Genomic DNA, 25,748 nt, shown 5'->3' on the forward strand with positions numbered 1-25,748 from the left:
CAGGGTCACAATGTGATAAATGCCACAGACACACACACACACACACAAAACATACACTGTTAAATTAGTCAGATGATATAGGTGTGAGGTGAAGGTGACGTTCACCACTGATTGCTTTTATTATTTACTGTCTTAACTTGTCATTATTCTAATTTAACCTCTGCCTTAATTATTCGACCTCTACTGTCTCCCCCATCCTCCAGACACAACTGCTGCAAGAGACTACTACAAGAGCTACCCAATGGTGGATTACACCCACCGCCAGTCCCCTCCCACGTTCCAGCCAATCAACTTCCACCCCAAGGACAAGCCCTTCCTCCCGCCGCCCGACATCCACGCGCCACTGGCCATCACAATCAACGCCTCCCAGATCCCCAAGCCCAAGATCTCCAAGACAAACACCCACCCCCTCACCTCCAGCTCGGCCTTCAAAGCATGGGACCCCAGTAAGAGTCACATCCAGCACCCGGTGGCCACCCACATGAGCCTCCAGGGGCAGCAGCACCACCCCATCCAGATCCAGCAGCAGCACCACCAGCCGCTGCACCAGCAGAACAGCCGGCGCCTGGCCTACTCCAACAAAAGGCAGTTCAGCATCGAGACGCTGCCCGAGCTCTTCTCGCAGCCGATGGGCTACAGCCACTCGCCACATGTGCACCCCAAGCACAAGGGACTGCCCACCAACAGCAAGACGGAGGTCACTGTCTGAACATGGGGATGAATGGGTGAAGAGACAGAAGAGGAAACCAAGTGGAGTTGTAAGCAACTTTCAAAGAAATGCTCAGATATCTGTTATATCCAAAGCCGTAATGAAGAGAGGAGAGAAAGCAAATATCGTGTATAATCAGATTTTTTTTTTTTTTTTTTACATTTTCCTCATCATTGTTGACAACAATAATAATAATAATAATGTCAGTGATATTTGTGTTATTTTATGACCACTGGATCAAAACAAAAGGTGGTGGATCGGCAGGTGCTGGCTGTGACTCTTTGAACCTGGCCGCTCCTCTAAATAATTGAGGCTCTCATTGTGTTGGCACAGCTCTCCCCTTCTTCTGCTCTCAACCCCTTTGCACCTCTGCACAGCTCTGTAGCACCACTCCACCACACACAAACGTTCAAATCCCGCATACACACACTATTTACCCCACAAACTACCCATCTGCTACTTCAGCACCATGGACAGCACCATGGATTTATCATAACACAGCACAGTGATAGCCGCTTTTGGGACACTCCTGAAACACACTGCGGCGGGTCTGGTGGAATCACAAAATGGAATCAAGTCTAGAGTGGCCACGATCAGCTCCGGCGCTGGCGGCACAGCCGGAATGTGGCGCAGCCGCGCCCGGTGGAGGCTACTGATATTTCAGAGCCATAAGGTCGGGGCCGTGGATTCTAACTTGCACAAACCTCAGTGAGATAAAGGATCAATGAGTAAGGCAGACTAGACTAACATATTCAACTAAACAACCCCTCTGCCACTGCACTCTCTCTGCTACTACGAGATGGAGAGGGGTGATGTCAGGTTAACAAGGGGCATGCATTTTGGTCATTTTGCTAACAAGGGGGATGGCATCCCCAGTAAAAATCACCTGCTGTTTTTTCGGAAACTGTCAGAGAGGCTGGTAGGAGGGAGTTGGTTATTCATCTCATTCCAGGCAAATGAGATGAGAAGGATCTGAACCGTGTACACACACACACACACACACACACTACACACACTTGTCAAAAACTACAGACTGTTCCCAGCAGTCTCAGAGACCACAGGCACCTCCCAGTGACACACAAAGAGAAACACACTTGTCTCTCCACAAACTGATCTTCTGAAACTGGCAAAGTGATTTAGCAAGCGCTCTGTTGGTATTAGTATTGGTTTTTTGAGCTGCTCACTTCAGTCACTATCTTTTGTGTTACTGTTGATGTTAACCTCTAAAGAAAACCCACGATGGGTCACGATCCAGAGAAAGGGAGCTAACGAGTCCATGTATCCTGATAGGTTGTTATGAAGTCATTGCGTTCTCTCCTCCTTCTCTGCTCCACACTAGTTTAAAAAATGAGGCTGGGTTTGTTTCAGAGAAATGTCAGCCAATGCTGCATATTGGTACAAACATTTAGTTGTACCAGGAAGTGAAATTATGTTCTCTGAATATAGATCATGTACATCCGTTTTTGCATTTGACTCTATTCAGCAGACGGATCCACAAGTTTGCAGAGACATGATTTCATAATGTCTGGATGTTTATGATGTCTGGATGTCATAATGTTTATGGATGTAGGAAGAAAAAAAGCAGCGATGCGTTACTTTTCACAGTATGGCTATTCCTAAACGCAGCTGTTTGATGCATGTGTTTACTGCTGCAATGCTAACATAATCTGAGCGGCTGAAACCACTTGTCAGTGCACTGCAATTTACTTCAGTCCCTGTAATGCTGTCCTTTTGCATCCAGTGAACGAAAAGTGATTTAATTCCTGCTTTTAATGCTTTCAAACACGGTAAACACATCTAGTTTTTTTTGGCATGGAAATTACCAGATTGTAAGTTTTGATGCTTTTATGCTATTTAAATGTTGCGTGTTCTTTGCTGGCTCGCTAGCGATAGCCACATTCAGGACTCAGCTGCTTTTGTTCAAGGCTGAAGGGTATATGAACCCCAAAGCTTCATCGTGTGGACTTCTGGAGAGCTGCGTGCAGTCACCGGGGCTAACGTTAAGCTAGCTGTTGATGGTCAGTAAATACCTCCAAACTCTAGGCTGGCTATTTGATAAACCAAAATCTATTTCTTCTATCTCTACTTAATTAAATACAGAAATTATGACGTGTTGTTTTTTCAAGGAAAATTCTGGTATATTTCAACCTGGCGCATTTTCCAGGACAGCAGTTACACCACATGTTTCCTGAAGTATGTCTTTCAGGACAGCTCAGTTCTCTTTCTTTCTTCCATTTGATTTAGCTCCTCGTCTGATGTGTGCGGTTCCATTTAATCAAAGTGAAATGACCTGTAATAATCCTTATAATAATAACAATAATAATAAATGATGCCTCGGATGTAGATCCCTATACAGTTAGCCACAATGGCCGCTCCAGGTGGCTTCTTTTAGTCAGACTCCGACACAACCGTTTGAAAGAGTGGAGGTGGCGAGTGCAAAGTTTGCATGACCTGTAGAGTCACATCTATGGGAAATACGTTGACATACCGGAATTTCTCTTTGGATGATCAAATTAATGGAGCAAATAGTGTAACGATTAACTTGCTTCTGAGGGATTAGTAAAGTCATTACTGTTTATAGTAATATATTTGACATTATATTACGTTTTTCAAGTAACTTGTCACATGCTGACAATTGCTTGCTTCAGCTGCTTTTCAACCTTCAAAATCTCCACACCAGCTCCACACCACATGTTCTCCCCTCCTCCTCCACTGTTCAGAACAGCCCAACAGCCAGCCTGACTCACTGATTGAATTCACCTTCATTTGTTATCGTGAGGACACCAGCTATGCCGCAGTGCATATGCCTGGCACATGCTATAGCACATCAGACAGGTGGTGGAACCTAATCAAACGGCAGCGCTTACCAGAAGTCACACACTATTTAGCACTTTCTCTCGCTCCCTCTCTCTTTCAGTCTCTCTTCTGTCGCTCTCTCTCTCTCTCTCTCTTTTTCCACTTCCTGGCAGCCTCCTGACAGACTGTCTTCTACCCCCCCGGACCTCGCTCTGTGCATCCATGTCCATGAAAGTTGAGCGATGGATACCAAGCACTTGTCTGGTGTTTGGTACCCAGTGCTCCAAGCTGTTGTAAAGCATGGTATTCTCACTGGGTTCTCAGAGCATGCGGGGGGGGCAAACTATTATTAATGACAGAGTCAGTCACAGGGCAGACTCCAGATTTACTCCCTAATACACCCTCATGCTCACACGCACATGCAAGCAAACCTCAAGCTCTCACACTCAAAAGAAAACACTCACACACTGGCATCCACAAACACAGACATGAATGACCAGATGCTTTACAATACATTATTCACATCTGGAGCTTTGCTGGTGCAGACCTGCTACCTTAAAACTTTCATGTAAAAGAGATATACATTTTTGAATCCATTGATTTTTCTCCCAAGCAGAAATGTCTGTCTGCCAAATTCCTCATTTTCTCATCTCAATTTAATGGAGCCGTGGATGTACACAAGCAAATAAAGCGAGCGACAGAATACAACTTTAACTGGAGAGAATAACTTAGCAATATAATGCTTGTTTGTAATGCTGCAATGGCTTCTCCACTGTACCTCTCCAAGATGTGAAAAACCTGCAAAGCGAGGCTGCTGTAGTGGTGCTTGGAGCTGCCGGCAATGCTTTTGTAATAAGGGATCAGCACAGAGTGGGGATCATGAATACAAAAGCATGGATGGGATATGCATGTTGTGAATATGCATCAAACACATCTGCGCTTATGCTCTCGCCAGCACTGCACTGTATGTAATGTACCATGTTGCAGCAGGTCTCTTCTCCACGGCTTCCCTTTCTCTTTGACTTTCATTGGGTGCCACACTTTAAGTGGGTCACTCCATATGTATGAAAAGATTTCTGGCCTCTAACAGCCCTACCAAAATATTCTGTGGGGTCTGTCCTTAATCCCTCGGAATGCATTAGAGGTTGAGAACAAACGAGGAATGACAGCGAGTAAACAAGCAATATGCGTCGGTAAAGCAATAAGCGCCCAGCCGTCCTCACCCTATCCTTATCTCTCTCTCTATGTCTTTCTGTCTGGAGTCCTCCTCGGAGTTTAAAGGGTGAGCGCTAATGAGGGTGTGGGTGCGTTCAAACCGAGCGGAGAGCTGAGCAAAAGATTGGGCGGTGTTGCATGGACTCAGCTGATATGGCGATGGTTGTTTTTCATTTGGATTTGTTTGGGTCGTCTAAAAAACATTAATTCTGGGTTTTATCTCTCTGATGTACTCAAACAACCAGCTTTCAAACGCATGGTGTGACTGTAGCTGAAAGGGGGGAAGTCGGTCTTTACTTACTGAATTGCACAATTTCCGCATCATAGCTATTGTTGTGCTTGGGTCTTGGAAGACATGGACCCTTTCATTCTCTGGTTGACTTAACAAACAGCACCGGAGGTTTGACACAAAGGCAACACTTGCTCCAGGATTTACAATAACAGGAATCTACAGTAAGTCCTTCAGGACAAACAGAGCCTGAGGACAGGCTACCAGCAAAACTTCTTCTCAACTTTCCTCAAGTTTCGTTGGCTGACATTGCTCACAATGATTTTCCCGACAGAGTTTAAACAACAAGCACTGTGAACGGCAGATTCTTGATTATCTTCTTGGTCTTTGGGAGATGCGCATCAGACGTGCCACAATCACAAGAAACACTCTTGCTGATGTGCTGGAAAAACACATTTTTAGTGTTAATTTCCCTGTTGCCAGGCATCCAGGATGCAGACTTTTTTTCTCCATGCTGAATGGACTCGATGACTCCCTTCAGGCAAAGGACTGCCTGGAAAAGCAGTTGGTAAAGCTGAATAAATTAGACCGGAACAGCTTCTGATGAGCCACAGTTTTGCCTCTGTTGTAGACAATGTAAATACTGGAACACATGCAAAAACATACACGCACACATACATGCACACGAAACAAGACACAAGAGCTACAGTAATTATATATCTTCCATATGATGTCCACAACTTTGTGGTACGCAACAGGACCAAAAGCCTTGAATCAGGGGAAACTGAGTACACCTAACTGATGCTTAAACATCCAACACAGTGAGAATGCTGAGACTGTTTGGATCATCAGTTTAGAGTGCGCTTACTCAATCTCTCCTGATTAACGACAGACTATGGCGCCACTCGCTCATCTCAGAGCTAACTGACTGTTGTTTGTAAAACTTTCTCTCTATAAAAGAAACAATGCAAGTATTCTACCACGGGTTATCCGAATGCAACCTGGTAGACATACTTGGGCTCCATGATCCCTAGCAATATATAGATTATGGTGTATGGTTCAATTGTTTCTTTGTTTTCTGTCAGTTTGGTTTTTTGTAATGTGTTTTTTCAAGGATTAATCTCCTGTCAAAAACAAAAAAAAAGCTCATTTGACTAATGGAAAGTGCTTCCAGATGTTAGACTCACGGCTGCGCACCCTTCAACCCTCCCCCTACTCACCTTCCTTTACCACCAGAGGATGTCATATGTTTGAAGCTTGTGATCTTTTGAGTTACATTGTATGGTATACATGCACTCATGTATTTAATGTTAAAAGATATTGCATAGTATCCAAGTGCTTTGCCAACACATTAGCTGAAAGATGAAAGGAAGAGTCAGTGATTTCTTGTACAGCTTTTTGCATCTGCAAAAAAATGACAAAAAAAATAATTCATGCAACGTTTCATGATAATTTGTAATGGGCAGCAATAGGCTGCCTTGGATTGCTATGTACTACTTGTGTATATATGTATGCTGTACCACTTGTCTGCTGTGAAATTTGTTGACTACTCAGCTTATATAAGGGCTTTTTATAGATATAAAAAAACAGACTGGGCAATCACTCTCTGTAACTCAAGACAAATTTCTCTAGAGGTTTTTTTTTTTTTTTTTAGGGATGACGGGATGTGAACAGAATTTTCATGCATACAAAATGCTCTATAAATAAAGTTTTGACTGACAAACTGGCTGAACTGTCTATAGGCAAACATACGACGTTGGCCCATGTGTCCTGTTTGAATAAATCTTTCGAGAAATATACCATTCATTTGTTAATCGTGCATGTGTGAACTGGCTGTTTCTGTTCAGGAGGAGCAATATTTTAAATAAATGCTAACATAAAGACCTTTTTGTGACAGCCTAAACTAGATTATTAAAATTACAGTTTGACATTTTGGGTAATACGCTTGTTCGCTTTCTTGCTGAGTCGTGCTGTGTCTCAATTCAGAAACTTTGGTTGGTACACTTCCATGTAGACTGTACTACACTGGATTTAAGGGTAGTGTTGTCTCAAATAGAACATGGCTGTTGTGCACTTACCAGAAATGACGAATTCTTCTTCTTTTTATCGAAAATTGCAAGATGGCAACCATTAAAGGTGAGAAGTTTCCACACTCAACTCTTTGTTAAGCGTATACTATCCAGGTACTAATAGTGCATTGCATTTTGCCATACATGTCAGTGTGAACGCACTTATGCACTCAAAATAGCAAGTGTAACTACGTGAAAACACAAATTGAGATCCGGCATTAGATACTATATGCCAAAAAACACACCAGAGCAGTGGCGAAGCGTGGCATGTGGTGAGCTGCCATGCAATGTCTACGGAAAGCTACTTTGAGCTCAGTTTGGATTACGCCATGATGTGCAGCCAATCAGTAAACAGAGTCTTCTGACTCCTGTGACATGTTGACCTTTGTCACAAAAATTCCTCCCCACCTTAAACACATGAACACACCTCCCCAAGAAATGTAATTATCGCAGCAAGCAACGTATGCATCCGCGTACCGGAAATTTGTGCCAGGCTAGCTTTTTCCCCCTTTTTCCAGTCAGTATGCTAAGCTAAGCTAGGCTAAGTGCTGACTGTAGCTGAGACATTTTCAGGGAATCAACAAGTAAGTGTAATAGTTCAAATATTTTTAAGCATCAACAGCAAACATCCGTTTTTGGCAACATGTCATGACTTATTTTCTACACTTTTTCACAGGATTAAACTCAACGCAGAAAAGGAAATATACCAACAGTTGCCAGAACGGATCTTGCAGACATTACAGGTAAAAGCTCCATCTGATATTCACCAAGTTCAGGCTTGTTGGAGCTTGTCAAAAAAATATTCAGGGAAATACAAGAAGATAAATATTTTAAATGAGTGGGTTCACCAGCTGGGTAAATTATGAAACTTCATCACAAAATAACCCCCAAAAGCACTGACTCTCATTGACTGATGATAGAAACCTAATTAAATGGTCGTGACAACAACATTCGTGGTAGTGCTAGAATAGGAACTGCTGCCTCCTACAAGCTGCAGCCCAAAAGATCTGCTTCAAGCTTTCATTTGACCCAGTTAGAGAGTTCCCAAGCTCGACGCCCGACACAATATGCTTTCAGGTTTGCTGCTAAGTGCCGCACATTGAAACAGAAAGGACAGAAAGTCACAACATTTAACAAAACGATAGACAGGCATACCAAAAGGTTAGAATATGAGGAACTGAGAAAAGGGAATGCCAGTTTCCTCATCCTCTAATATCACCTGTTTTCAGCTGGACAAGGGAGGGAAAGATAACATCTCTCTCTTTTTTTCCTCTTCTCTTTTCTCTTCCTATGTCTTTGTAACACACAGCCTAAAGTCTGGATATCCCAAAGAGGCTTGTGGCCTCTTAATTTGTTCTGACATCATCTGGGATTTGACTCGATGTGTTTCCCTTGGGTTTCGAGCGAGCTGGCAGCATGTGTTTCAGAGCCCTTAAGAGTGTGATGTCATCCGACAGCACGTTAAAAAATCCTTTTGCGTCGTCTTGTTTCCTTGTTTCAGAAGACCAATCCCTTCTGCCCACACACGACAGAGGTAAAGTTCAATCCTAATGCATTAAGAACAGTTTTGTTAAATAGTGATTGATGAGAGACACCATACACAATTCATCAGGCGTGGTATCTAATTGACCGACTGTAACTAATTATTTCTTACTAAGTGCAGCAACATCCTCACGGCCGGATCAATAGACTAATCCAGTTATGAATGTCTGCACAGTCATCTGACTCAATTTATTTTCAACCTGCAGCGTACATTTAACATATTTAAGATGAGTTCGTTAATTGGTTCTGACACTGATAATATGACTGCCCATTTATCCTGCAATAAAGACATGCTGTGAACTAGACATTGTATTGCTTTTGACCTGCAGAAATGTCAGTGTGCAGCGAGAGCAGGAGGGAGACAAAGAGAATAAAGAAAGCATTACAACATAGGGTGAGTTAGAGACAGAGATTTGACCTCAAATATTATTGTGTTGTCTTTCTTTGTAAAAAAAACAAGCATTTGAATCGCTTATGCTGTCTTTTATGCACATGGCTGAAAGAAATAGAGCAAAATAAGCATATCTAATGTGCACAAAGTAAGTAATGTGTAAAAGACAGAGGAGTAACAGATGTTCACACATGAACACACATCGCTGCAGAACAATGTAGAAAACAGTGTCGTGTCAATAAACAACCCAGCCAAGAGATTAAACAGGATGCGTGTCCCTGGAGGCCCGTGGCCTTAGAAACACAGAGCGGAAAGGCACTTTTCGACTTTGGTTTTATTAACATAGCATTCTTCATAATGACACAGCTTTCACTGCCAGCGGGGCTCAAAGAAAAATTCACAGCGTTTTTTGCATATATTTTAATTCAAAGTGCTCTTAAATTCTGAAAAAGATGCAAGTATAGAATAAACCTCCACTTTAGCCCCCAAGCCCTTGCCCCACACTAATAGTCATGCAAGTGTTTCAACCCGTTGTAATAATTGTTCACGTTCACAATTGCAAGAAAATGACAACACAATAATATTAATTATAATAGTACACATGGCACATACATTAGATACCCAATAGATATATAATCCATATATGAGTAATAGCTTCATTAATCTAAGAAACTGGAAACAGTTGTCCAAGGATGCAACACACTGGGCTTTGTGTGTGTGTGTGTGTGTGTGTGTGTGTGTGTGTGTGTGTGTGTGTGAGTGAGAGCAGGCAGGGCAGTGGACATCATCTCCAGCTGTCATAAATGTCACAGTTAATTTGTGTGTCTCAAGGGTTTGGACCAAATCCATCACAGAGAGCAAAAAAATAAACTCTCTCTCTTTCTCCATCTCTTTCTCTCACTCTCTCTCTCTTTCTCTCTCTCTCTCTCTCTCGCCCATGGCGAGGATCCTGGGGCTCAGTACCAGTGTATAAATGTTGTTATTCAGGTCAGAGGACACTGGAATATTGCATTACCGTTACTCATTCAGCCATCTCGCCAATACTAATGCAGGAACTCTGCATTTTAGTGGCAATATAAAAACAAACCTTTGAGAAAGCAATATAATTGTTATCTCGGAATGTATCATATAAAACAATTCTGCATCCAATCAATAGGCGCTTTTTCTCTGCAGAAAATTGTACTTGTCATATGAGAATCAAACAAGCTAGATATTATCCTCCGGAGGTAGAGACAAAACAGAGCTAAAGGGAGTATGAGTATTGGACTTACATTCATCAGGTAGCCTGAAACATTACTCCAAAAGAATGCTAATGGCAAAAATAATTTTGACTGTTTAATGGTATCGGTTAAACGGTTAAAAGAAATTAAAAATGAAGGGAGAACAGCTGGTCCACCTTAGAGGTCAGCCCATCTTAAGAGAGCTTGAGCCTCTGTTGTCACTATAGCTTCGAGGCCAACCTTCAATTTGATCAGCAGGTGGCTGGAGAGCAAGACATGCGAACATGGCTTGGGTGTTGAGGAGTTGTTGCATATATTCACTGACAAATAAACTGTACACAAGCTGCACTGCTACATTCGCAGCTTCAGCGTTACTGCGTACTCCATACTCCATCGTCTCACACACGCTCTCACTCTCAACTCGCTAACAGCTGAAAACCTTGCAGCTAAAGTAATTGATTCGGTGGAGACTAAAGTGGTTGTATTGGAGAAGATTGACGATTACGAGTATGAATACATGAGCACAGTATCGGTGCATCCCTAGATGAGAAGCATTTTGGAATGCCTTTATTCGTGGCACATCACTGCAACGTGCTTTGATTGATTCTAACCTTGGGGCATTTGTTGTATAATAATAATTACTTTATTTTTACAGCACCTTTTAAAAACAGAGTTCACAAAGTGCTTTGACAGTGTGTCATACTGCATTTCCATTATCTGCCTTTAAAACTGTAAAATAAAGATATAAATGCCAAAACAAAATGTTTAAAGTTAAGGATACAGCACAAGCACAGTAACAACATCAAATCCAAATAATTCCCTCCATTTTTCCACTGATGGTTAGATAAACAGAGAGAGAAGAGGAGGAAATCAAGACACATTGGGGCCATACAGTGTCCAGCTAAAGAAATGTTCCTCCCATTGCAGTGTGGAGGCAGAGCTGGCATTTTACCAGCCCACCTTTGTGCATCCTAGCGCTGAATGGATTTTAACCGGCACCTGACAGAACCAGATAAGACAGGAACTGCCACACAAAGCCACTCACTGCAGTCGATAATAACAGGGCAGAGAACCAAATGAATGAGGAACAAAAAAAACAAAACACCAAAAATCCAGACGAGGAGGAGGGAAGGGAGGGGAAAATGGGAGGAAATATCCCCTCTCTAAAGAAATATTGTCAAAAAAAAAGAATGATCGCAAGAATGAGACTGAGATAGATAATACCAGGAGAAGAAAGGAAGAACAAAGGATATCTGGGAGAAAAGGGAGATGACATTTCCAGCAGCACAGGGAGAGAGGAGAGAGAAGCGAGAGGCGTGCGTTTGCCGCAGAACTAACAGAATTTAACATAAGCTGTGGAGAGAGAAAGAGAGCTAGATGGGCAAAGGCAGGAAGAACCAAAGGACAGCTTTGAGTCTGGTGCTGCAGGAGGAAGACAGACAACCAGAGTGTGCCTGGAGGTTAATCCAGCTAATGCTGCAGTTGACTGAAGAGTTCGCAGCTGGAAACTGGGCCATGGAGAGCTGAGGAAGTGCTTAGCCTGGTGGTTTGATGGGCTAAGTGACATGGAGGGCCATAAGCATGTGGGTTTTACTGGTTTTCATTTCCAACCAGAGGCCAGTCCACTGAGCCATTACAAACAAAGACCCTTACTTTTTTTCAGTTTTAGCCATGCTAGATGCTGCTGAGATGGTATTATCCAGACTAAATTTGGTCCAGATTGAGATATCTCAACAACTATGGAACTGGATGGATTGCCATAAATTTAGCTACAGACATTCAAGCCCCCTCAGAATGAATTGTAATCATTTTGGTGGCCTCCTGACTTTTCATCTAGCGCCACCATCTGGTCAAATTTGTCCAATACAATGCAATGGTTTATCACATTCCCATCGGCCTCAGCAGTACTTTGTGTTTGTTGCTAATTAGCAAATGTTAGCATGCTAACACGCTAATCTAAAATAGACTCTGTCTTGTTTTTTTTAAAGAATATTTCTGTTGAGACACAAAATATTCTTTCCTCTTAGTTTAGTAATTACATTTTCACTCTATAGCAACTTTTGTATTTTCAGTTTGAGGAATGTTTTTGTCCTTTCTTTTTCCCCTCTTTCTTTTGTCTGTTTATATATTTGTATCCTAGTCTTCACTGCTTTGTCAGATCAGGTGTATTTATAAGTATTCTGTTCAGTATTGCCTAAGCAACCTTAATTAGTTAATAAGCTGCTTATCAGGAAGGCACTCGATAGAACTGAAATGGTTAAGAGGTGGTTAAGAGTAAATAAGAAGCATTGAGGCATTAAGGTGTGTATTGTTATAATCACAGTGACACTGAACATCATCAGGAACAGAAGGAGACTGTTCAATTCATGTGTACATGGAAAGAAGAGCACTCACTGGTGCACACTAACATTCATACACATATTCACTCTCTGCTCTTTTATTCATACGTATTCATTAGCATATCATTTCCCCTCTTTCACATTGCTCCATCCCAAAGACGTCTCCCTCTCTCTTTCTTGTGCTCTAATCTTCAATCAATAAATTTCCTCTCATACAAGCACACACACAGCCTGCCAGCCAGCCACACACACACACACACACACACACACACACACACATGCAAATCTGCAACTCTGCAGGCCTGGCCAGCGACAGCTTCATCAATCTGGTCAGCTCTCTGTCTGCAACCAGCTGTCAACACACATTCAGAAGTGTAACAGGCTGACAAAACAGATTTAGGTGTGTGTGTGTGTGTGTGTGTGTGTGTGTGTGTGTGTGTGTGTGCGTGTGTGCGCATGCATGGGTGTGTAATTGTGTCGCTTATTTCAAATAAACAACATTTTAGATCACAGTCTACAAATAACTGTATAGTTATTAAGTTTATAGTGTATAAATAAAATACCCAACAGGTATATCACAGAGACTGGGGAATAAGGGGGTAAAAATGTGTGTTTATGAGGAATTTATGAGGAAATGAACATAATGCATGAGGGAAAATGGAGTGCTTTAAAGAGCAAAAAGCATTGAAAATGTGCAAACTTCTATATTTTAAGTTCTGGGTGTGCCTGCTTGAAAATAAAGATTTTTGAAAGTTTAATGAAAATTTATGAAAATGTTTTAAGGTAATTACCAAAACAAAGTATTTTCTAGACTGTAATGTGTAGCCTCACTTCTATTTATATTTTATATTTACACAGTACCAGAGGTGGAAAGTACATTAATAGTGTACTTAAATTTAAGTTCAAAGTACATGTTTACATGAGTATTTTCTTTTTATGCAACTTTATGCTTTACTACTACATCTCAGAGGCAAATATTGTACTTTTTACTCCACTACGATTGTCTGACAGCTTTAGTTACTTTCAGAATTTAACTTTTAATATCCTTCCTGTCCTGTAGAAACCATGTATCTCCAAATTTCATGATCTTCAATTAGAATTGAACTGAAGAATTGACTTCAGGGTTTCGCCTCGCCTCGCCTCTTAAACTTTTTCTTTACAACCAAATTCAAGCAGTTTTTAACCTTCAAATCACCAAATCAATGTTTACTGACATTTGATTTACAATCTGAGGACCTCCAGGGTCTCTCCTGAACTCTCTACTCCTAACTCATTAAACTCTCTGCTGCTTACGAGAACAGCTACTGCGATCGGAATGATTGCCGCTCCACTTAACTCCGCCTGTTGTCAGCAATATTTCAACATGATTAATGAAATCTAGTATGATTTGTTTGCGTTTGATTATTTTGATTTTACTGTTTGCAAAGTGAACTTTCATTTGACATCAATGTCTTAGATAATAAAAATATATATTACAAAATATTACAATAATATCATAGAAGATGTAGAGGGAGCTTCTGACAATACAGGCTAAAGCAGAGATGGAGGCGTGTCATAAGAATAAAGAGGTAAAGATGTAACTGAAGAGATGACTGAGAACGGAAAGGAGGTAAAAGATAAATAAATTGAGATGGTGGAGACTGTAAAGTGGGGATGTGTGTGTGTGTGTGTGTGTGTGTGAAGGATCTGGCCATACAGTATGAAAGTGTGTGTGTGAGAGTGAATAGAAGAGGGCAGAAAGAAAGATCTAAAAATGAGGAGAAAAACACAAAGAACAAAAGAGGGAGGGAGACGGAAAGAAGCAGGACAGTAAGTGAGATGAATAGAGGAAGTATAAAGGGGAAAAGGGAGTAAAAGGCCCAGGTGAAAGATGCAGAGCGGGTAAGAAGAGAGTCCACAGACATCATGGTGCTATTAGATGGATATCCTCCATCAATCTGCTCCATCCACTGCTTCATAAACTCAATTAAACTGCAGGCCTCCTGAGGAAGAACACTCTCCTTCTCCATCCATCTATCTGAATCTCACTCTCCATCCCTCCCCCTCTAATCTACCAGTTTGTACCATTAATTCTCCACACTTTCCCTCTAGAACAGCACACCCTGCCTCTATTGTCAGAGGCAATATAACAAAGGAAATTAAAAAATAGCACTACTGTCCGTAGATCATTTACTTAACACCTTTTGTTGCCCTCATTTATCACGACTTGGAGTGAAAACAGATCCAGGTTTGCAGCATTATCTGATTCTTGAATCCTTAATATATTTTACAGTTTATGTCAAGGGAACGCTGTTTATATTATTGCACCGACAAGTCAAATTCCACTTGCTTTTAGCGCCAGAACAACAGGGTTATAAAGAAAAGAAGAACAGATAAAAGCACTCCGGACTACTTCAGAAAGCGACGACAAGCCACAATCAATACCTCTGCTTTAAAGGGGAAATGATGGGAGATGGAGAGGTGGGCAGCAAACAGCACATAAAACCTGATGGATAGATAGAGCCGAGACCTACTGCACAAAATTAATTAAAGTTAAGGAAATTCATGGTGATTGGACACATCCATAATTACTCTGGCTTGATCGTGTGTGTGTGTGTGTGTGTGTTTGGAAGGGAAGTACCTCACTCCCAGTGAGTAAACCAGTCATTCATCAGGTAGCAGGCGACCCAGTCAGTCGGTAGTCCTTCTGACCAGAAATCGATCACAATGAATCAGTGAGTGTCTGCTGGGAACGTTTCCTCCCAAATGTTCTCCAGCACAGCTTTGCTGAGTATGCTCCTGCAGCACCATCTTCCTTCACTTCCTTCACTTCCTTACTGTGCCGCTAACTGCTGTTGCCCGCCGACCAGCTGGGAGTTCAGCGTGTTGCTTAAAGGAAGAGAGATAGACACACAAACCTCATTCAGTTTTCCATCCTGCATGGGAATTGAATCTGCAATCTCCCAGTTGCAAACCTGAGTGGCTGACCTCTTACTTCACACGTTTTTTAACCCATTTTAGCCATGATAGTGGTGTGCATGGCTCTAAGGACGGCAATGTCGGTTTGTCTGTTGGTCGGCCCAGACTGAAATATCTCAACAACTATTGAACATGAAATTATGCACGGATATTCTGCAGACAGACAGACCTTTCCTCGTGAGCCATCAGTGAGTCAAAATTTTGATTTGTCATTTATGACCAAATATGTACAATATATACATTCTGCAAAATGAATCCTGGTAAACCTGCTGTTTTTGTTAAAGATTAAAAATATATCCCAATTCAAAGGAAAACTATTGGTTTTCCTATCATTCTTTTTCAATGCAAACAAACCCACAGAGCTACTAAATGCAGTACAAATGATTAGTAAGCAATCAAACAGTGGTTATGACTGAATCTTCTCATTGTCCATCACTACTCCCTGTGTCACTTTGTAGTAATCTACCTCAGCACTACTACAGTCTCTCGCCATTGCAGGAGCTGCAATTGTTCTACTCAATTACCAGCATTAATCTGCTTCATGTGAAGCTTTGATGTTCCCTCTCCACAATAACTAACCTGTCTCCCATAGCAGTTCAGTCAAGCAGCACTTTTATAGTAAAGAGCTAAACAGTCAACAGAACATATGGCACATGGTATCAAAAACTCGGACGGGGTATGTACAAAACGATCGGATTTAGATCGGAAGTTAAATCCATAACTTGTCAAGTTCAGACCGACATTATTGGAAAAGCACTCAAGGCCCCGCACACCCACAGATGTCTTCGATTACTCCTGCTGATTAGATGTTTTTAAGGTGGACTGTTGTGTTGAGCTTTGTTGGAAGTTTGCTGAGGCCTCCCAATTCTAGTTGTACTCAAAATAAATTGCCATTAGGCTAATAATGAGGAAACGTGAAAGAGGACTTCAGACTTAAAGCTGCACCAATCCCAATCATCATTTTTATGTATCAACACTGGATCAACTGACTGTGTGTATGTGAAAGTGTTGATGAAATAATTCCTTCACCCAGCAACAAAGGACAAAGTTGACTACTTGCTGGTGAACAAAGTGGAGCAGCGAAAGAGATTTCCCTCAACAAGGCATAATAAGCTTAATAAGGCATTTTTTGGCCCATAAAGCTTGGAATTGTATTTAGTATTTTGTGATCAAGTGTAACAATGCTGGGAGATTCAGGAGAAGGTAGTGAGACATGGTATGTAGTCCTGAAAATACGTCTAATCAGCAAAACACTTGCATGTAATGGTGTGTGTGGGGGAATTGGTGCTAATTGACACATTGCATCTTGCATTGGTGGTGGTGTCTTTCCATTTCAGAAATCAGAAAACAATTCAAGTCTCAGTAACTGTAGACACAGCTGCCTTTATCATATTGGAAGAGCGGTACTCTTGGGGAGGGAGAGAAACCCAGGTGTTCACCAACACATCAAAGATTTCACCATTCTGGGTGAGGAAAAAGGTATAGCAGCATTGTTTTCTTCAGTTATCTTCATTCTCATTTTTTGTCACCTGGAAGAAGGTGCAGTCACTTTCACATTTGCTCACTCCACTAAGTATACACAAGGCAAACATTGTGAGAAATGTACAAAAACAGTAACTTAGTTCGTGATACACAGTAGCTTTGGCTGCATAGATAAGTGGGTACAGTTAAATGACAAAGGGAGAATTTCACATCTCAACCGAAATACAGTTTAACAGAATCCCATTTCCTGTAAGATTACAGAACACTAGTTAAAAGTTCAATTACTTTAGGCACGCCGGCCCATGATAAGCCAACTTCCACATTTCTTCCACACATTTTCCATTCAAAAATAGTCTCTTTTATTTAACAATATGTCAGACTAGATTTACATTTAGATTTGCAAAGCACCATTGTTCTGATTGCCCATGCAGGTCCCCACCTTTTTAATCAGCTACACTTGGCAATGCATTTGGCGCCTGTAAGCAGCCGAATTAATTTATCACACTCCGCTTGCAGTTAGTTCCCTCTGTGCCACAATGAACGTTTCGATCCCATTCACTTGATTTGAACTCAAACTGTCTTTGTGATCGCTGAATTAGAAGCAATAATGCCAAGGCAATCGAGCACATAATCAACATTGTTTTAGAGGCTAAATGAATCCCATCCCCTCTCGTAGCGGAGGATTAGAGATTAAAGCATGTAATTGTGCAGAGTATTCGGACTCCTTATCACTCCAATGTTAGAAACTAGTAAATAAATAACATGGTTAATTTTAGATAATCATTATCAGTGGAGATTGACAGTAATATGGAGTGGAGGTAATACATGAATACCATGAAATGTAGCCACAATCTTGTCAGCTCGTAACACATAAAGTTCTCAAAACAAAATCCATTGAAATAGTTATGATTGCATTTAACTCTATTACGGTATGTAGACCTGTTTCTCATTGCATTTCTCTGTTGTTTTACTTCTCTGCTATCCTATCTACGTCTGTCGCTGTGGGCCTCTCTGTGTGTGTTGGGTGAGTATCTGTTGTTCTGGGGTCAGGTTGAAAGGATCTGACTGCTGTGTTGAGCTGAGTTTTGGCTCCAATTAAAACAACAACACTTGACAGCAGCAGAATACAAAGTGAGATATACTGCAGCTCAGTGGCCTGTATACTCCCTGCTAACCAATTCTCTCTCTGTTTTTACTTTCCCGCCCCTCTGTCTCGCTGTGATGAGATCAATCTTTCATGATCGCGGTTGGGAGGAAAATGCCACATTGCAGCGGCAAGTAGCAAAAGGCTACAAAGACAAAAGTGAAAATAAGATTGGTATGAATAAAAGAATGGTATGAATTTCAATGCAGAAATGTATGAAATATATAAAAAAGGTGGCCAAGCAAGGCCCTGTGAAGGTGTGACAAAAGCAAACAGGAAATGGATCAAAATGACGAGGCAATGTGAAAATGTGCACCCTAAAATGTGTGGAAAGCATAGCATAAATGCAGATAGATAGAGATAGTTAGCATAAGAGCATAAATATTTTAATCTCTGCAATACTGGCTGTGTTTATTTATGTATGCCCCTCCCCTCAGGCCCGTTTCTCTGTGTGTCTCCTCTATCTAATTCTGTTTGTGTCCCCTTCCTCTCATTCTCTTGACTCAGCCCTCTGTTGTGTTTTTTTTCTCTGTGTGGCTTCATATCTTTTGTTCGCTGCGCTGTCACTTAGTTGCTCGGTGCTACTTGTTCCAGCTCCGCAGTAAAGTCAACTATACAGTGCAGGGCTCTGCTCCCTGCAGCTCTCCAGTTCTTTACTCACATCTGAGAAAACATCCAAACTTTCTATATACCCACCTTCTAATTGTATCCACCCTGAGCCACTGCACCACAGTTTGAATGATTTTACGTAGCGTGATATGCAGTATTATTGCAGTATTATTTATTTTTTGGCAAATTGTTTCATTATCTTGATTTTAGTGTCATATGCTATTTTATATGCTTATTTATTATTATTCAGTATATTGTTGCGTCTTAAAGAACATGCAGTGAATCAAGTTTTAGAACTAATTAAATACTTGTTTATTGTTAAAATGCAGAAATGAAGCGCAGCGTTTTTCAGCTGAGATTCTTTGGTTGCGTCTGGTTGCTATGACACGTCAGATCTGCAAAACTCAAAGTGTCGGCACAAGGTAGAGTGTTTGCTTTGGATTAGGGGAAGGCTGAGGCAAGTAGGGAGAGGACGGACCCACTGGTCTGTGTATTGATATTTCTTCCATTGTTGTTGTTCAGCACTTGTTGCAATCATGTTCCGGTTGGTCTTTGTGGTATTTGTCCCACACATACTCCGTTGTGATTGGACAACTGGGTAAAAAAGTGACAGTGACAGGTGCAACGTTCTATCCAAAAGTTGAACATTTCTCGACTATCGGAGAGCAGAAAAAAAAACACCAAATATGGAGCAATCGGTGCAGAATAGACGCTCAGTGCCTTGTCACGCTGGTGGCCTGTTCAGCATACTGTAAATACACTGCGCTCCCATCTCAAAGAATGCATGAACAGAGCAGTTGTGGCGGTTGCTTGCCATCCCCTGTGATTGGTTTGTCAATACTGTTGCCATTTCCCTCTCTCTCTCTCTCTCTCTCTCTCTCGCTCTCTCTCTCTCTCTCTCTCTCTCTCTCTCTCTCTCTCTCTCTCAGAATGGCTGTGAGATCATCACTCATTCATGTTTGCTGGAAGTCTTTTTGAGACTCTTTCAAAAGATATCGTTTGGCTAAATGATCGTGTGGTTTACTGTGGCAGCAGGATTGTGGCTTGCTTGAAAAAAGACAATATTTTAGGCAACAGTTAAGACTCTAACTAATGTAACTTTCCCAACCACACTTTTGGAGGGGACATATCCTTAGGTTACATTAAAGAAATTCAGCAAAAGAATGTCAACTATTCAAAGGGGTCCAAGGTTCACGACAGTTGTTTAACATTGTAACTTGTCAGTTCGCTAGTTCCTGTGCACCCTTCAACTGCTAGAGCTTCCCTGTGTCTTCCTTTTGCTCTTTTTTATTCTTTATTCCTTGTCATCTGCAGGGGAATCTCCTTTATCACATCTAACAATCTGCAGTTTTTATTTATGTTCTTTGACTGACTTTCCACTTCTTTGTGTAAGTATTTGTCTGTCATTGTCCCCATGTGTGACACCTGGTCTTCCTCATAATTTGTCTCCTATGTCTCCTTGAGGTATTACTCCAGATTTTTTCCAAAGGCCTTTAGCTTTTCAGCTTGACGTCCAAAGTTACTCCATATAATCACTTCTTAACCTGTGGTGAAATTATTTTGTAACTATACGCCATTTCTTCTAAAATCTAATCTGAAATAAGACAAATTGTCTCATGAATGTGATTTTAAGCTAGCTCATTTCCTCTTAAAGGTTGAAAAACAAAGCTTGCTAGGGCATTCAAATACTGCACTTTGTAAGTAGGCTACAATGCACAAGTTATCAACAATTTATCAGCATCTTCCCTTGACTTCAGGCTGAGCCGTGTTGCAGCAGGCCTTCTTTTATTTCTCAGCTGTCCTGGTGAAACCAAGTCTGTCAGGATGTTGTTGTGTGTCCTGCCCTCGTCTCGCCGATGGGCAGACTCCAAAACGTTCCACTGCACACCTGCCCATGCACGTCGTTACCTTTGGTCCTAACTCAGTGTGCGTGCGTGCGTGCGTGCGTGCGTGCGTGCGTGCGTGCGTGCGTGCGTGCGTGCGTGCGTGCGTGCGTGCGCGTGCTCTAACAAAATCTGCCTATCAACACTAAAGTTCACTAATTAAAATGTTATAGTTGGTTTAATTCGTACAAAAATGAAAAGGTAAAAACAAGGTTTTCCAGTATAGTTATTTCTTAGCCAGAAGCAGGAATTCTGTTCCCAAACTGTTGCTCTAGGACTCGTTTTAGGGTTAAGGTTAGAATTTAGTTGAGGGTTAGATATTTGATTGTGATGTCAGGGTTAGAGGCAATGGATTGCATGAGATAAATGAGTCCTCAAATATAGACTTACAGACGTGTGTGCGTGCACACGTTCTTTACTCTTGAGTGTTATGTATGTATAGAACCCTTTGGGATTATGATTCCTGTATACAGCTTAATGTAATTGGTGGATTAAAATCATTTAAAATGTACATCTATGTGTAGCTGTCTTTATGGATGTATACATCTTTAGAATGAAGATAGCTAGAGAACCTTAGTATTAACGTTAGAAATAACCAATCCAGACTGCCAGGTTGGCATTAGTGCCAATACTTTTGGATCAGCACATACATCCCTATTAGGGTTTAGGGTTTATGTAATGAATAGAGTCATCCAGGTGTCATATTGAAGTTGTAGTTTCCCATCAGTGAATCTCCAGAGAAACGGTCAGAGACGTGATTTCCTAGGATCAACACAAGGGAGTTAATTAGAAGACTGTTTTTTGTCATGTGAAGGAGATGTCAAATCTCATAAATGTTTGATATAACAAAAAAGATACATACTGATAATAGCACGCACACAAACGTTACTGGTAAGAGTAGTTCAGTGCATACATATGTGCACCTTTTAAAAATGACTTGTGAAAATGTGCTCTATTGCTTACAACAGATGTGCTGTGTATATATATATATTTTTATTCTCTGTGTTACGGTGTATTTGGTGACACCCCTCAGATTCTGTGACCTAATTGTGACAGCTAAAAGTGGAGAATTAGCATTAGCCATCAGAATACAAACCAACTTTATTCCTAAAAGAAAGGATCTAAAAGGTTCAGTGCTGTTTCTCATAAGTGTATATGTGCTCATGCTGGTGCCTCTCACCCAACAAACTGTTGTAATTACAGCTGACTTGGCAGCTCTCTAAATTGGAGCGTTTTGGTAGCCAGTGTTTCTCGTTGATGTCGCAGGACCAAAGAGAATAGAGGGTACCATTGTGGGTACTGATTCCATTTCCTGTGGCTTTTTTTTTATTTTTTTAACAACCCTAAAGGTTTTCTCTGAGGAGACATTTGTGGGACATGGAGAATTGCCTTCGTAAGGACTGCCAGCTGGCTTGAACCTCTCTCTCTAAAATGTCCCAGCAGATTCTGTCCACTCTCTGGTAGCGCCTTTCTGTCAGAGATCTGATAGTCTACCAGTGGCTTTCTTAGCCTGTCTGCATCAAGCCTCACCTCAGGAAACATCTACAAATAGAATTTAACTTTTTAGAAACATCCCACTGCAGCTGTCAGTGTGGAAGCCTGAAAAATACATAGACATTTAGACAGACGTGTGTGACATGCATTCAGTATTCAGTTTTTGTCTCCTAACACACTCGTATCAGAGACGAAGGTATTAATAGCATCGTACTGTTGTATTAGATTGTACAAACTGTACAATAATGAACTTAGTGTAAATAATACAAACGTTAACTGGCAACAGTGTTCTCCTCAGTTACTTCTCTTTCCACTGGACTTCAGTCTAACATTCCTACCGTCGGTGTGCCTCTACTCCCGACAAATAAAGCGTCTTCACAGCTAACACTCCAGTGTGCACTTATCTGAAGCATTGAAGTGGACGCTCCAGTGCCACGTCTTTTCACATGGTCTACAATTCGTAGTGACACATCCTAGTTACAGGTTTCATGAGTGCAAAGACATTTCTCTCACCGCCTCCACATCAGTGAGCACATGGTGTGCATGCTGTAGATGAGTCTGCTTGTGCAGTTTTCCTTTCAAATGTGACGAACTAAAGGTCGTAAAAAAACACAACACAATTTTAAATCCTCGTCAGAATTTTTTTGTAAATACATCTCATAGGTATAAGAGTGTTTTTGGGTCTCCAGCATTATAAAAAAAACAGAAACGTGCTGCGTTGATGTCTTGTCTCTTATGCAAGATTGTGATGTCTTACATTGGGCATCATGTTAAGAAAACCCAAACAACATTTAAAAAAAGTCCTTGGGTCTTATTATACCTTCCAGACAAACAAGCGTGTTCAGCTGGAATCACCATCATAACAGCTGCATATTACTGCTGTCGGATGTGCTCTGAGCTGGTGCCATCAAGTGGAAAATGTGAGTAATGCAAAATTACAAAAGCAGCTCTGTTGCTACTGAGGAATTTAAAGCTTCCAGGCTTGTTCTAATTTTAGTGAGCTATATCCCAGTCTGAATCTGTACCATGCCAACATGGGTGAGACAACCTCGATATGACGTCTAGGAGTTCCGTTTTGAAAATGTGCAGCTTGTATATTTAAGAGGGTGGCCCCGTGTGCAGAAAGACTTTTTATCTGGTCAACATAAAAGCAGGTCTAATTGTTGCAACAGCCAATGTGTCCATTAAAGACCATTCAATCCTTAGTTCTCAGGTAATAAGTGTTCCCCTCTCTTACCTCCTTTTCTCCTCTCCATTTCTCATCACTCTTCTTCTCTGTCCCCCATTCCCCACTCTACATCTGCAGGTCTGCAGGCACCAGATCAGGTCCCTGTAGACTCCGACACCACAGCTCTGCAACTACACACTTCTCCTAATGAGGGACAAAATGAGTTTGCAACCCCGATTCAACTGTAGCATTGGCTCTATAGTGGTTACGACAGTACATCGATTGAAGTGTAGACGTGTGTGTGCATGTGTGTGTGCGTGTGTGTGTGTGTGTGTATGTATAGGTACACAAAGGCAATTTCCTGTCCGGAGCTACATGGTTACAATGCTTTTAGATTGTTTGAACCACACAGGATATTTTCCAAAATAAAAGTGTGATTCATGGTTTATGCTTTTGGTGTGCATGCAGTCAGTGTATAGTATTGGTAATAGTACAAAAAGGCACTCAAAACACTAACTTTGCATTTTCATGCTTTGGTTTTTGCACGGATTAAATAAGGAGATATAATTTATTATTAAATTAGTGAGCTTTAGAGGTGCTGGCCAGTGGATTTTGTTACCTTTTGGACAGAGCGAGGCCAGCTGTTTCTCTCGGTCTCCAGTCTTAATGCTAAGCTAAACTAGCCGACTGCAAGTGTGAGCTTCATATTGAACAGACACATGAGAGTGGTATCAATGTTCTCATGTAGCTCTTGGCAATAAAGCAAAGACGCGTATGTCCCAAAATGTTAAACTATTCCAAAGTGATCCCGCGATGATCAAAAGTGGAGGCCACTTAAAGGTCAAAATAGAATGGGCACACAGGCCCAGATCGTGTGTGGATACACACGAACTCATCGGCACAAACACGTTGTCCAACCCAAGGGCATTCCAGGACACGGCTACAAAGGGTGACTGATGCGACAGACGGTCTCGAGGACAGTTAACATGTCTCCATATATTTATGCATCTATGTAATTATGCAAGGGTATGGCACTTATTCTGGCCTTGGCTTGACACAGACATGGAGAACACAACAGCTGTTGACCCAAGTGATTCCACAACGGTGACCTGTCCAGCTGGTTGGCCGTCCCCAGTTGGTTGCCTGTGGAGGGAGCTGACAAGTTGGGGTAAACAAAAGAAGGAGATGGAGTTGGTCTGAAGGAACAGACAGACAAACAGTATCAGAGCGGGAAGAAGGAAAAAGCAAAGATTTCACACTCTTGTCATCTTGCTTTCCTCTGCAAATTAGCATTACATACTGGCTATGTTCTTCCATTAAAGTCTTAATCTAACACCCTTAAGCAATCGGTTTCTGCATGAGATGAAAACGGAGTAAACGCAAGTCATACATAACTCAGAAATTAATTCACTGTTTGGGAGTGTGTGTTTGCAACGTGCGGAAAAACAAAAAACGTGACATGTAATGTTTATATGCTTTTACTTTGCATGAGTGCATTTTTCTTTCAGTCATCTTAAGAAACTTTTACTTTGTAATAGCTGCAAAGTCTAAGCCCATTACAACTAGAAAGCAAAATGGATGATCGAAAATGATAGGGGTTAAGGAACAAGGTCAAGAAAGTAGGAGGAGGAGGCAAGGAAAGAAATGAGAGGAGGCCTGAAAAGCCGAGGGAGTGCAGCCAAGCATAAACTCCCAGGGTAATTATGGATTTTGAGAAAGGGGGGCTGCAAAGGAAGGATATAGGGGTCTGAGAGAGGAAAAGATTAGCAGAGAAAAGAGATCTGATGGGAAACAGGTGATAAATCAACAGAAAGGGAGAAGGTAGGCATATTTGGTAGTGGTGAAAGTGTAAAAGAGGACAAAGATACAAGGAATGAGCAAATGACAGATGAGCTGAGGTAGAGGAGGGAGATGGAGAACGGAAAAGAGGGAGAGAGTTAAAGGGTGCAAAGGAGGATATCCTCGTACATGCTAAAAGAGACAGCCGGGACCAATTGACAGTCATTCAAACTGACATCTACAGCAGAGATGAAACCATGTCGGAGCAGGCATGATTGGACAAGAATAATTATCACATTTACTGATGTGGCTTACAACATTTATCCAGACTCCTGTGAGACTGAACTTAATTAAATATGGAGGCAATTGCCATGGCAATGCAAGAAAGTCTGTGATGGCGAGCGACACATATTTCAACACATTATTATAGCATCAGCAAAGTTTATGTAGTGTTTGTAAAATGGGTGGCTCAAATGAAGCAACCTGATTGGTTCATAGCCATTACAATACCCACATACAACTGCTATGACGTCTAATTCCTTCACACTTTCATTATCACGTGTCTGAAAAACAAACTAATGACTAATGTACTGGCATAGTTGGGTCGGATGACTGTGATATAATCACAACATATGACAGCCATGTCATGAGATATTGCTTACACACACACACACATATATATATATATATATATATATATATATATATATATATATATATA

The 25,748-nt window shown here is 41.3% G+C and overlaps 1 protein-coding gene across 2 annotated transcripts in view; it reads left to right on the top strand.

Moving 5' to 3' along the window:
- Positions 1-8,234, top strand: part of LOC116394739 (protein shisa-8) — an 89,431-nt gene extending 81,197 nt beyond the window's left edge. The window contains exon 6 of one of the 2 annotated variants that reach the window (XM_031868025.1): positions 204-8,234. In XM_031868025.1, coding sequence (XP_031723885.1) covers positions 204-709 — 506 coding nt within the window. In that variant the 3' untranslated portion in view covers positions 710-8,234. The remainder of the gene's footprint in view (positions 1-203) is intronic. The other variant, XM_031868026.1, reaches the window with a different exon arrangement.
- Positions 8,235-25,748: the final 17,514 nt, after the last annotated feature.

The sequence above is a fragment of the Anarrhichthys ocellatus genome, unplaced genomic scaffold, assembly GCF_004355925.1.
Source record: "Anarrhichthys ocellatus isolate YVR2014 unplaced genomic scaffold, GSC_Weel_1.0 scaffold40, whole genome shotgun sequence".
NCBI lineage: Eukaryota > Metazoa > Chordata > Actinopteri > Perciformes > Anarhichadidae > Anarrhichthys > Anarrhichthys ocellatus.